This window comes from Anopheles marshallii, chromosome 3 (assembly GCF_943734725.1).
Source record: "Anopheles marshallii chromosome 3, idAnoMarsDA_429_01, whole genome shotgun sequence".
Classification (NCBI taxonomy): domain Eukaryota; kingdom Metazoa; phylum Arthropoda; class Insecta; order Diptera; family Culicidae; genus Anopheles; species Anopheles marshallii.
Window position 1 is genome coordinate 3,164,118 of NC_071327.1, and position 13,785 is coordinate 3,177,902.

Sequence of the window (13,785 nt, forward strand, 5' to 3'; positions counted from 1 at the left end):
TAAAATCGACACGCCACCGGGAGTGCCTCATCTAGTATTGAAACTACTCGCTATGGTGGGAATTGCTGGCGAAAGGACACACCGCTACCGTTTTCTTCCAGTGTTTTCGACATTTATTCTAACAATTGCGATTCCCAAGATTTTCTTTGGCTACTCCAGTTTTGAAGCGTCAATCGTTGGTATTGCAGAGCTGCTGTTTCAGTTCAATAACTTCGTTGGATTGCTGATGTTTTGGATACATGATGATAGTTTAAAGTGTTTAATTGCGTGTGGTCGTAAATTGACGGACGAAGGTAAACCTCTTTCCGAGAATTTTTGTGAAATTTTATAGTACCTTTTTTAATTTTAATTTTAGTTTTTAACAGTGGCCAACACGGTATGGTGCAGTTGTTAACGTTCCAGCACAAGCGGATGCACAAATTCACAAAGTATTACTGCATGCTTATCTCCTGTACTGGCAGCATTTATGCTTGTGGTCCTATGTGCGCCACGTTCTGGTCTTACTACCGATCGATACACACGAACAGCACAGTACATCACATTCTACAGATGGAGGAGAACTTCTATGGGCTTGCGATTCGTTCCTCATTTACACACTACCTTTTGTACGCCGTCACGATGGCATTTGTATCCTATGTTTGCGCATACGTTGGCATTGCGAAGATCTTGGCTTGTTTCAATTTTATAAACTATTGCATCCTTTATTTTGAGCTGGTAGCATTGAAATTACAAAACGAAACGCAACGCCGGATCGATCGTAACGGGGTTAGAGCGATTGTTACGATGCACCAGCAGACGCTGTACTGTGCCCGCTTGTTGGAAATGATCGTGTCGCCCCTGATGCTGATGCAAGTTATCCTATGCGTCCTTATGTCGAGTTCTATGATACTATATTTCACCTTTGGAGTAAGAGTTGTCGAAAGCTTATCCCCAAATTAGTAAACTGATATTTTTATACTTTAAACTTGGCTTCTATCTTTCAGGACAGCACTGGACATATGATAAATATCTTTATAATCTTGCTGGTCGTCACCACAGAAACTCTCGGATATTGTTATTTAGGAACTCGATTGTCAATGCAGGTAAAGGGCATAACATTTTCCATCATGCTTAACAATCGAACACCATTTACATACAAATATTCCCAGAGCACAAAGATCGCTCACATCGCGTACAGTGCAAACTGGGAGCAACAGTCAACCGAGACGATGAAAAACCTCCAACTGATCATGTTGCGCGCACAGGCACCCATCGGTATAACAGCTGGCAAATTTTGCTATATCGATATGGAACGATTTACTATGGTAAGCTTATATTGTTTGTCTTACACTAGTCCCTGATTGTAACGTCATTTATTTTTTTCTATGAACAGATCGTCAAAACAACCTATACAGTCTTTATTCTTCTCAAAAATGTAATTTAATGTCGATCTTAACCACCACACCGATGGAACTAGCGGATTACGAATGTGTTTATTTGAACAAATGTTGCATTAAATATTCAGCAGCTTGCACTGTTTTTCCAAACCAAATCAAGCTGGTTTCCAATGAGAATTATTTGCACATGGTTAGCAACAAAGTAGAATTCAAAATCGATTACCAAAGTGCAGTGGTTGCAACTATGAATAATTGCAATCGGCGAATAATAAGCGAGGAAAGGTGTGATCCATCATACATTAGCCAATCAAGTTTCGAGAAAGAGCCCTTCTGCTGCCAACTCGTTGCTAGAACGATGGTAATTCATTCGGCATCTTTCCATCAAAGCGTTGTGGTATCATCAACTATTACCATCGAAAATGAACTTTCTCAAGTTGGAGTATCCCCCTGGTGTGCCATATATTCCTATAAAACTGCTCAAAGCGATTGGCTTAGTTGGACGAACGAGAGACCGTCTTCGTATGCTGCCTGTCTTTCTTGTCTACATTTTCATCATAGCCTTGCCGAAGAGCTTCTTCGGATATCCGAATTTTGAGTTGGCCATCATCGGGATTGCTGAACTGATATTCCAAACCAACACATTCTGTGGAATATTTTTGCTTTTCATAAGCGGATCCAAACTGGAAAAACTCTTCAACAAAACTAAGACATTCTCTCAAAAGGGTAAGTCACGGATAGCTAAAGCTATACTATACTATGCTATAGCTGTACTCTAAAGAGTTGTTCTCTTCTTGGTGTAGTTCTTCAAGATTCATCGCCCACCATAAGGCAGCATTTAAGTGCACAGCACGAGCTCATCCACAAAGTAACTAAACTATTCTTCATCGTAGTCTTGTATGCTGCTCATTTCTACGTATTTGCACCAATTTTATCAACACTATACACCCTCTACAGTACTACGCGCAACGGTAACGAAACCATATTCTACACACTGCATATGGAGGAAAATTTCTATGGGTTACCAACGCGAACGTCAGGTCAACACTATCTGCTGTTCGGTGCTATCATGACTCCGACAAGTTATCTATGTGCATTTATGGGCACAGTGAAGATCATTACCATCAGCAACTCTATTATCTATTGCACTCTTTACTTTCAACTGATACAAGTGAAACTGCAGACAGTAGCACAGGACAATTCGTTCCACGAAGAAATGAAAACGATCGTTATGTTGCATCAGGATGCGCTCAACTGTGCAAAGTTGTTGGAGTCCATCACATCTTTAGTGCTGTTGCAACAGCTCCTCCTATGCGTTTTCATCTGGTGCTCCATGCTTCTTTACTTCACCGTGTCGGTATGTTGTGAATCCATGACTCCTTTAACTTCTGCAAATCTTATCGGACGCGTTATATTGCAGGGATTCAATGTTAACTTTATGAACCTGTTCGTCTTGTTTATGTTTGACACAACCGAAACATTTGCATACTGTTATCTCGGAGAGCAGCTTTCCAACGAGGTACTTCCTACAAAATTGTTGGCCACAAGACAAAGAATCTATCATGCATTCCAACCCTTTCCAGAGTGCTCGTGTTGCCCGTGTCGTTTACGAATGCAGCTGGGAAGTGCAGACTCTCGCTATACAGAGAGATCTTAAGCTAGTGCTTGCTCGGGCTCAAGCTCCAGTCGGAATTACCGCCGGGAAGTTTTGTTTCATGAACATGCAGCAGTTTGGCATTGTGAGTAAATGATGCTGCAGTGTTCTTTAGAAGCCATTGATTCATTTTATTTCTTACTTTTTGTTATACTTACAGGTACTGAAAACAACCTACTCGTGCTTTGTAGTACTGAGAGAACAGTTATAAGCAGTTTTGACATGAAATATTTTTCACTCCGTTGCACTCACCGTCAATTCATAAACTTCAATAAACTACCAATTTTATTGCACTGTGTTATTGCATCCATAGCTCCATCCATAGCCCTATCATTTTACACAAAGAGAATAACCGCGAGTGATGCTTACCTATAAAGAAAGAATATAAAAAACCAAAACAATTATTGGAGGGGGTTCTATTTTCCAACAGACTTACATAAAGCCATTTTCTAATAAAAATAAAGCACCATATTCGGAACATCTTTCCCCAATTGGATAACCGTTAATTGAATTTTCTACACTTTTTCCACACCATCAGCATAAATCGCATTGGGCTAGTGCATATGATCCAAGCCTGATAGACGCACACCAAATTGATTACCGAACCGGTAAACTCCAATTGATGGGTGGCCCTTGCTTATACACGCCATCCTACGCGTGACACACCGTGCGCAGCAGAGCTAACGTTAATCACAATGGATGCGCTACTACTGAAACTTTATCTTTCTATACGCCACCATACGACCGCAACAAACACACTGCGATGAGACAAAGCGATAGATACGCTACCGATGATCGTAATCCCTAAGGAAAATTGCTCATTTGTAAGCAAAACCCCTACACGCAAAATGAGACTCACAGTATTTAACAATATCGATTTACATGCTTTGGTGGACACTCTGGATCTCTGGAAAGTGTTTACGATTAACCGATATCACTCGAAGGCACGTAAAAGCCATCAAACATCAATGGATGCTGCTAACCAGCCAGACAAGCCCAACCGTCAGTCATCTTCATCCTTCGGTAGATTGTCTCTTTTGACCAAAAATGGCAACCTGGCCCTCAGTAGGTCGTCCACGGCGTGCAGAAACCTTTCCCTCTCGAGACCGTTCCTACACACGAAACGCTGCGTCTCAGAAAAGAGGCGACTAGTTTCAATTTTCCTCTTTTGCATAATAAAATTGCCCACAGCATTGTGTAGGACCTCTTGTGGAATCATATTACAGATTCAAATATTCGTATCTACCGCCATATCATATGATACATTTTCGGTACCACAAACTTTACGGTGGCACAGGAGCCATTAGTTATTCATATTAAAAAAAACACACACTGCATTTTCATCTCGTCAACCATTTCTGCGGCACGTTTAGAGAAAAAGTGTAGAAATTTTGTTTTTAATCAGGATAAAAATCATTTTGTTAATCAATGAATGATTAACTGGAAACAGGATGTTTATCATCAAACCCCCGTCTGACACAAGCTATTTCCGTTACGAAAACTGAAGCTCGATGACTTCATGCTTGGACATCAACAAAAATGCCACCATCATTACCTTTTGGACAACTTTACTGTTGCGTAGGATCACCTTGAAAAGCTTGAAGGATGATTTTTTATTAGTCTATAGCTTGCAATCCTCCGAAACGACTGTCGAAACACGTCTGAGAAGCTACTATCGTATTTGTGCTCCTTCGCCAGTAACCGCTCGAAACGGATTGAATAAGTCTTATAACCATTTTAAAAGACTCTTTTTTATGGGAAAATCTTTTCCTTCGACTTCGAAACAAAATCACGTTCCATCAAACTGCTTTTCCCTGCCATTTTCCAGCATTATGCTTCATGCACAAAAACACACTCACACACACACACTACATTACTGCTGTCATGGCGCCACACGAGTCGCGAAGAAGCCCCGCACGAGCGAATGGTGAAAACGTTACTGCAACACATTCCGTAGATGATGCACACCATCGTGCTTTGGAAAGGGAATGGTAGCGAAAATAAAGGGCCACATACTTTTTCCCTTCGATCGAGTGGTGGCTACCCCACACGCAAACCACATTTTCGTTCCAACTTTTTTTTTTGTGGTAGCTTTTGCTCCAGAAACGACGTCAGTAAGTACGCGGTAAGATAACGTGCAGGAAAATTGGAAAAAAGGTAAGGTCTCTGTAGCTGGCGGAATGACAAGAAGAAAAAAAACACGGGATTGATCGTAACCATTCCACTTCGGCATAGGCCGCATTATCTACTGCCAGTGTGGTTCTGTACACTCTTTATCGTTCACTGACACGTGGAAACGACTTCTACTTCAGGCAACACATTTCCCAACACTTCCAGAGATCTTGTGATGATCTATGAAACAGGAAAAGAACTGCTCTGTGTCTGCTGAAACTTCATTCCGATGCGTTTTCGATTAATCGACGTCCATTTTCTTCTTCCGTAACATTCCCATCGCTCGCAGTGGCTCACCATGGCCGAGAATTCGTGCGACGACAACTTGACGCTGTCACACGACAGCTCCTGTCAGTCGCAATTCTCGGTGACTCTAACACAACAACTACAAATGGCACAGATGCACAACCGCACTGTTTCTCTTCTGTTCGTTTCGCCGTACAACCTTTTGCACGCCACCACACATTGATTCGCTTATCAACTGCTGCAAAAAGAGAAAACGACTACATGACCGTGTCACCATGATGTGGTTCCAGCTTTCGCCCTAAAGAGCGCCCTCATTATTCACTTTTCGACAAAATGGTGACATGCAGACCGTTTTTGGGATAGTGGAAGTAGCGAAGCTAGCATTCTACCTACTCTCGCCACTGTGGTGTAACTTCTCTTCGATGTAGCTTAATGGCTCGAAAGCCTTCACCTTGTACTCATTCAACACAGTTACGAGTCACGGAACCGTCATCATAAAATGCAGTCTCCCCTCGATTATCGAACCAGTGTGGGTAAGCAGTGGGTAAGGTCAAGAAGGGGTCAATTAGCTCAAGTTATTGTCGTGACAAGACGGCAGTAACGCCGGCAGAAGACTTTGGTATCGGTATCGGTATCGACTAAAGCCGTCACATCGGACAGACATTCTTTGCTTCCTCTAGAGATAAATTCTTCCAAAAAATCAGACCATTACGAAGTAACAGATTATGTTAATTTTGCACCGGCCAGTTTTACACCAACGCTTTCTCCTGGTGATGTTGCTATCTGGTAATCATGGTTTTTTTCCTTCGCACAACCCCAATTCTTTAAACCATCAAATATATGTGCAAAAGAATTAGAACTCACTACAGAGAGATACCGTGCTGCCGTTTCCGGTTAGTAATGTTAGCCTCAGTAACCTCACACACCAGGTGGAATGTAATTATTCGTGGCATGCGGTGGTAATGATCCTCCCAACGTCATACCTCCACCTACATCCAATGAACCTCTAAATTCTCATCCCGAGTTGATGAAGAATCGCACATCTACGCCCAAAGCCGACACAACATTACTTCCCGATGGGATAATCGCTCTCCATTCACTATAGAAAATGCCTCTTCTCTTCTGCCACTACAGCTAATCTGCAAACTTCTGCGCTGGTTAAAAAATGGCCGCCATCGTGTACTCGCAGAATTGGACGATCTCTTCAACTGCGCCGCATCGTTTTTTTACTACTTAGTGCTTGCTACCCACCACTGCCCGTGGTCGCGAATTCTTTAACACATACTTCGACGAGGAATGGGGTGGATTTTTAATGCTATTTTTTTTACGCCATAGCGTTTCGTTTCGGTTAAAAGCATATCTATTACCATGTAGCTACCTTTTCCGACCGTTTCCCTGTTCACCGATTGCCTTTTTGAAAGCATTCTTCCCAAGAGAAAAAAATTGTTCATATACCAAGATAGCTTAGGGTATCGGAATAAACTTCTCTAAAACCGTTTCCATTCATTCGTTCTCTTTTCTGAGCTATGACTCTTCCATCCTTAAAAGCTCATTAAACGTAGTCCCCCCCGTGGAAGACCATGAAAACTTTGGAACACTTTTGAAGTGAAGATTCTGAGCTAGACGGCAACAACAACAAAAACTTCTGGTTCCCAAGAACGATCTTCCACAGGACGGGTTACCCCCAAAAGCAAGAAGCAGGAAGACGCTTAGACGATTGGAATTTCTTGCAAACTTGCAGATCTAACCATGGGTCCATTCTACAGCTGAGTCATTAACCACCTAGAATGGATCGCATTTGGACGCAACGTACAGGGTCAATTTTCGCTGTAGAATTGCTCAAAATACGGCTGTAAATCTAACAACATCCGGGGTAGCGTCAGAAAACGTTCCTGGGGAGCATCACATGGGAACAGCTGCTCAACAGCTGTTACTTATTGTGCGATTCGTTCGGTTTTGGAGGTATGCGCACTCGAGCAAACGCCAAGATCATTTCGCCAGGCTGATATCGAAATAATACTTCAACTGTTTTATTCGTACCTCATAAAATATACAGTTAATCCCCAGATATACGTAATATGTTTCCATTTTATCTCTCGAGGTAATTTGCTCAGAAAAATGATTAAATGTTATCATTTATTATCTAAATACACACACCTCTAATCTGATACAACTCTTCTATCTCTAAATCAAGATGAGATTAGAAATTTAAGTTGTCTTATCCTCATGGTCAAACTCATCTGAACGGTTCATCACTTCGATATGTCCTCATGGATTTGCGAAATCATTCATGAGGATAGCTATGATCGCTTTGCAAATCCGCCTCAAATGTGTTATAATTTTCCCCACTCCTAACCAGACCGCATTACGACGAATCTCGTCATCGAATGACGACAATCCATTCCACCGGACGCTAAAACGCAGTCAGCAACAAACGCACTGACATAAAGATCTTAAAACCATTTCAACAGAAAATGCCTCTTACGTCCCTGAACTTTGCCGTCATCGTTTTGTTTGAATGGCAAACGGTTTCCTGCGCGATCTTAACGATTCATTCGCACAAAGGAAACACATAATGCTACATTGCTTCAAACTCGAAACACATGTGCGGTACACGTAAAAGTGATTGATGATTTAAATTCCAGGATAAAGCATCGTTGCACGCGTTGATGCAACACTGGCAGATTAATTTTTCGTGAGTGTTGTGAATCTGTGATGCATGTTTGATATCAAAAACATAAATTCATCATGCAGCCAGACGTACAAAACAAAGAGCAATATGCATCTACGCAAATCTTCAAAGATCAACACACATATCGGTGTACGATGGACAAGGCGAAGGGCGTTGCGGGAATTGTTTTTACAACTGCTCATCATCAACTGCTATCCAAGACTTGTATGTTTGGGTAAGTTTCTTTAATATTTAAACTTTGCTATAGAATAATAGTTTTGGATAACTGATCGTCACAACTAAAGTGACTCAATGTAGTTATTCTTTACATTTCCACAGCACCTTCAAGTCTTATAATTTTATAAAACAAACGATTGTAAATAGCAGAACATCAAATGCCATGATTTCTATTTCCTTTTCCATCAATCCACAAAGCCAAAGCAAACTTTCTGAAAGGAAACGCAACCGCTACGGCACGGTGAGCGACATGAAATGCAATTGCGTCGTCTCAACCTCGGCTTCTGTTTGTGTTAACTTCTTCCCTTCGAAACATACCGCGAACCGGGGTGCGTTTGTACACAAACAGACCGAAGTCGCCGGATCGTCGCACGTCGACACGCATGGAGCTTGTGTGCTTAAACTTCTTGCGCTCGCACCCCTGTCAATGCCCTTGCACCGAACGCAATGTTTATGGTTGTGGTTGTGTGCAGTTGGACGCATGCTGCGCAAACGTTTCAATTATGCTCGTTTTTTATACTTCCCCTCAGCACACGACTACGCTCCGGTTGCGCCCATCATTATACAGTAGCGCAATACACCACCGACGATGTTTGCAGCGCGCGACTCCACATCTTTCAAAGACTTCAATTCAATTAAATTAAATTTCCACCCAATCGCAATCCATCAACGGAGAACCTCCCTCTCTGATCCTCGTCGTCAGCACAGGGTTGAGGTTTTGCGCGTTGTACAACTTCCTCTCCACCCGGCAGCAGTTTCGCTTTCGTTTAGCCATCAGCCGATGAAGTGTGTGTTACACACATTATGCAGTACAAGAACTCTGTCATGAAACTGAGCGATGAGTTCACCACAAACGAAATCCAGAATGAACGATCGCATGATCTTAAATCCGACAAATCCTACTCAGCACACCAGCTGCCAAAATGCACCAATGAATCGCTTCTTTTGGTCATCGTCCACAGGCTTCAAAACACTGACCCCGAAAATGAGGGACAGTTCGCGTTCCAGGTGGAACCAAGCTGAGCAACCCTACCCTTTCGAATAACCCTTTTATTTTCTACGCTCTACTGTTATGGTTTGGGTTGGTAAAGGGGTCCGATCACAACGGTTCATAGTTGAACACTATGATTACATACGCGTTGTGGAAGGCACAATTCATCGGCTCGAGTGGTGCATGCAGATGGAGGAATATTTTATCAGCACAATTAGCGTTTCATTTCCGGCATTTCTAGAACGGGTCTACTAGACGCAGTCAGAATGCAACGAAGCGTTCGAAGGCCTTGTTCGTTAATTAATAAATATAACGCTCTGTAGCTATAACGCGTCACAAAAGTGACGCTCGGGCACTGACAGAATACGAAGAGGATTTTTATTTAAATTTAAAATTATTTTATAATAAAACCTAATGGAGAAAAGAATAAATAAAATGGAATAAAATGGACAACGTATATTTATTGAAACTAATTTTTAACTATTATTAACGTAACTCAACCCTTCTGTTGTTCGAAATACAGATGCAAACAACCACACATTATCGGACGCGATAAGAGTTGACTCATGTGCGCCATGTCCAAAAGCAGCAAAAACCTATTGTTCAACTGCGTCTGGCCACTTTAAATGTGTTGCATTTTCTTATCTGTATTCCCGTTACGCCATAAACTGGTTACGAAAAAAAAACTCTCCAAAGATGCAGCTGGCTATTTCTGAAACCGCTTTCCAGCATAACTGTCTTTGTGGCAAGTCCATTCTTTTTGGTGAACTTAAGAACACTCGTCATAAGAGCGATCACAAAAAGAAAACAACAGAACCAGTTCTGTCGATTTTGATGGTGCGAGGACCTAAATCAATAACAATTTCTTGCTCAGTTGAACCGAATATACAACAGTGAAATTGGTACACAGTATACCGCCAACCGGTATATGATTTCCCTAAAAAAGGATTGATTTTCGTGTGTCCACTTGGTGCTGAAATCCGATCGACAAACATAATTCGAACTCCGCTTTCGGCTATTTATTCGCAAGACCTCATACTCGAACAGACTCAAAATAAAAAAAGAACCGAAGAAGCGAAAAGAGCTCCACCAGAAGTGGTTCGATCCGTATGCTAAAACGCTCTTCACGCCTGGGGCCTCAAAAAAAACTTCCAAAAACTCCATCGCCATCTGAAGAATGGTTGCCCTTCGTCCATGTTTACTGCGCGCTCCTGCAATAGCCGGCACATTTCGCAAAGTATGCTACCTACTCGCGAACTCACTTACACATGCGTTCGCATGCAGTGGAGCCACACGCGAGTAGATACGCGTGCACACTCAACCGTCTCAACTGGGGGAACGCTCAGGGACGAACACATTCACCCCAGTTCTTCAAGATTTTACTGCTTTTTTGACGTTTTCTTTTGCCCGCTGGCAAGATCTTCGGTTCCTTTCTTTCTACCGTGCTCTCGCTCAAATCGAAATCCTCTGAGATCCTTCGAGAACCGGCAGCAACTTCAATTCTGGAGTTGTTTCCATGCTCCCCAAAACTCCCCAAACAGAGGGTAGTGGCAAGCACACACGCACACACTGACGCACGTTAAGGGACCGGTGGGGTAGATAAAACAGTACGCTCAAGCGTTGCATGTCTCGCTTGCGTGTAAGCCGCGATCGAGGCCACCGATTTCGGCGAAAAATTCCTCACATTTACACGATCCGACACTCGACCGACACGTACACATATTCATTCTGGCGTTCGCGTCATCGAAGGCCCTCCCGTTCCACGGTGTGTGTTTAGTTAAAAACCTTCAACGCAGCTCATCCTCCAAGATGAGCGAACCAGAGGGACGCGATCGCGCGTGGTTTGTTATTTATATCATTCCCGCTTTACCGAGACGCCCGTGCATCTCGTCCTGCTGCCTCCATTCCTACGCTCACTCACCTCTTGTCACCACGACTCGGTCGCCCATACGCTCGGGACGCCCTTCGCTGTATTCCCGTGCCCGTGTCTGAAGTTTTGCTCCTTTTTCAGACCTTTTGGGACGTTCAGGCAGTATAGCGTGCACCCTTTTATTTATTTTTTACTGGGACGGATTTTCTATTTTAAAATATTCTTTATCCACTCTCTTTCGCGCATTCACAGTAGCCGGCGATAAAAACCATTCATGCAAACGCAACGCAACACGATCGCTCTCTCACTACGCACATTTCGGACAGCTAACAACCCACACACTCGCCCGGCTTGTGTATTTATTTTTGCACAACTTTATCTGAAGGCCCTTTCTTGCGGGCGAAGGCTGTTGACTTCGCAAGGTATTTCACACGAATAAGGCACACACGCTATCCTATTTCTCTCGCTCCAAGTACGGCAACCGGTAATAAACTCACGTACGTATCATTCAACCAGCAACCAACAACACTCTAATAGCCTTTCGATCGGACAAAATCATCCGCGAGAATCGGTTTTCACGCATTGGCCAATCTCATACGAAGCATAGAACATTCACCCAACAAACAAAAAACGGTAGCGCAGCACCACGAGCATCACCAGCATCCTTCTCACACGCAAATTTATCGCTCGGTTTTGCGTAACACGGCTTCGCTTTTAGGCTTTGCTTTAATTCTTCATGTGCGAAATCACCATCCAAACACGGGCGTTAATCGGCCTCGAAATCGGCAAGTGTATGAGAATTATTGGGGAAGATATCGTACACTGCACGGGACACTAGGTAAGGCACTGAAAGAGACACACCACCGAAACCCTTCCAAAACCACTCCAAAAGAAAACTCCCAACCACGATCGTTGTTTGTTGTTGTGTTGTGAGGGATCGGGGGAAGGGTAACCAAACTGGCGCGGAAAACTAAACACACCGGAAGGGAAATGAAAACAGAAAAACAATCGAACTAGCGAGATTTTTTCTTCAAAAAAGCGCGACGCAGATACGCGTGTGACCGCGAGAAAGGTAACGAATAAAATGGCTAACGCGTGCTATGAAGTTGCCTCCACATGCCGGTGAATTCGTGTGCCCATAGTGCCGGAGAGCGCGTTATGCTGGCGAGTGGAGAGACTTTACGGAGTTGCAGTTGAGAAAATGCGAGACCCGAAAGAGAAGCTGACGGCATTCGAGTTGTTTTTCAAAAAACTATTCGTATTTTGTCCATGCTGCTGGTCCATAGTTTTGCTCAGAGCATACGATTAGGAAGAGAAACACACAATTTTCTCACATTTGAGCATGGAATTCGGGCAGTGAGGCGATGCATTCGAGCAGTTATGTTGGAGAGAAGAAAAATTATCTCTTGCTCTCTGTCGTCAAATAGATGGCGCGTGTCGAGGATACAGTGCGGCCGAAAAAAATACACACCGGCGAAAACATTATATTATTGAAGAATTTTTTCACTACCAACAATTCTCATGTGCCCCATTTGATTAATTTAATTCACGGAGAAAAATCTGTAATTTTGTACTATTTAAACCCTTCGACAACGCAATGATCTCGTGACTCGGTGATCGGTCTAAAACTAATTTTATCAACTAACAAATTCGACAGATACAAATCAGGAATTTGCTTATCAGAACCGGCACAACCTGTACCAAATTTAGTCCTACCATCGAACATGCTCCTCCTTCAGGGCTGACCTCTTTTTTCTTCATTTGCTTAATGAACTTAGGAAACTTATCACATACTCACAGTCACCCGCGATGATCTCTTCACTCATAAAACGAACGATCGTTCCTCCCAGATAAACAACTTACCTACAAAGAAAAAAAAAAAAAGGCAGGAGAAAACAAAACGACACAAAAACGGTTAGTTTTTATTGTTCACAGCTTCTAAATTTCTCACCTAATGTGTACACATGTATGTTTGGGACGGGAGGGGAATGAAATCATTCATAGAGGAAAACAACAAACCCAAGAAAACCCACCCATTCGAACGAATCATTTCCAGTAGCAAAGCCAGACAGATAGTGGTTTTTCATTGCCCAGGGATCACATTTCACCCTTGTCCCGTTGTATTTTTGGGGGGACTGTTCTGGTTTTTGCTCTCTTGTTGCCTATTGCTGCAACCTATGCTGGAAAGGAAAACGCCCGAAACCGCTGCATGGTTACAGCTACAGACACAGAAAAAAGGAAAGTATTCGTGTGTACACCTTTTGCTATGCGCAGTATTTTCACTCTCTTTCAACTGTCGCCGCTTTAACATCCGACGCTAATCTTTCTACACACGAGGCAACCATTCAAAATTATGTTGACACCTTTCCTACCAACCACCCACAACACGCGCCGGTGGAAACAATCCGAACGAAAGGCTTTTGTAAATTACACAGTTTTCTTCGCACGTAATAACAATCGCTTTGGACAAAGAACAGTGACCGTTTGTCATTTGGTGGGGGTGTCTTGGATGGTGTCTTCCGTTAAACGAAAGCCGCCGTTGGAGAAGGTGACATTGACATCCCGTTCGGT

General features: G+C 42.9%; 2 protein-coding genes across 2 annotated transcripts; both read left to right on the forward strand.

Moving 5' to 3' along the window:
* The first annotated feature begins 52 nt into the window (after positions 1 to 52).
* LOC128716211 (odorant receptor 94a-like) lies at positions 53 to 2,203 on the forward strand. The gene is made up of 5 exons (XM_053811131.1): positions 53 to 293; positions 356 to 906; positions 984 to 1,082; positions 1,149 to 1,304; positions 2,177 to 2,203. The coding sequence occupies exons 1-5, from the start codon at positions 53 to 55 to the stop codon at positions 2,201 to 2,203; spliced, it is 1,074 nt and encodes a 357-aa protein (XP_053667106.1).
* Positions 2,204 to 2,442: 239 nt separating this feature from the next.
* LOC128716214 (odorant receptor 2a-like) lies at positions 2,443 to 3,238 on the forward strand. The gene is made up of 4 exons (XM_053811134.1): positions 2,443 to 2,730; positions 2,794 to 2,892; positions 2,957 to 3,112; positions 3,188 to 3,238. The coding sequence occupies exons 1-4, from the start codon at positions 2,443 to 2,445 to the stop codon at positions 3,236 to 3,238; spliced, it is 594 nt and encodes a 197-aa protein (XP_053667109.1).
* Positions 3,239 to 13,785: the final 10,547 nt, after the last annotated feature.

Coding starts and splice junctions, on each gene's coding strand:
- LOC128716211 (XM_053811131.1), top strand. CDS start 53: ATGGTGGGAATTGCTGGCGAAAGGACACACCGCTACCGTTTTCTTCCA. Junction 294..355: donor TCGTAAATTGACGGACGAAG/GTAAACCTCTTT, acceptor TTTTAATTTTAG/TTTTTAACAGTGGCCAACAC. Junction 1,305..2,176: donor ATATGGAACGATTTACTATG/GTAAGCTTATAT, acceptor TTCTTGGTGTAG/TTCTTCAAGATTCATCGCCC.
- LOC128716214 (XM_053811134.1), top strand. CDS start 2,443: ATGACTCCGACAAGTTATCTATGTGCATTTATGGGCACAGTGAAGATC. Junction 2,731..2,793: donor TTCTTTACTTCACCGTGTCG/GTATGTTGTGAA, acceptor GTTATATTGCAG/GGATTCAATGTTAACTTTAT. Junction 3,113..3,187: donor ACATGCAGCAGTTTGGCATT/GTGAGTAAATGA, acceptor TTATACTTACAG/GTACTGAAAACAACCTACTC.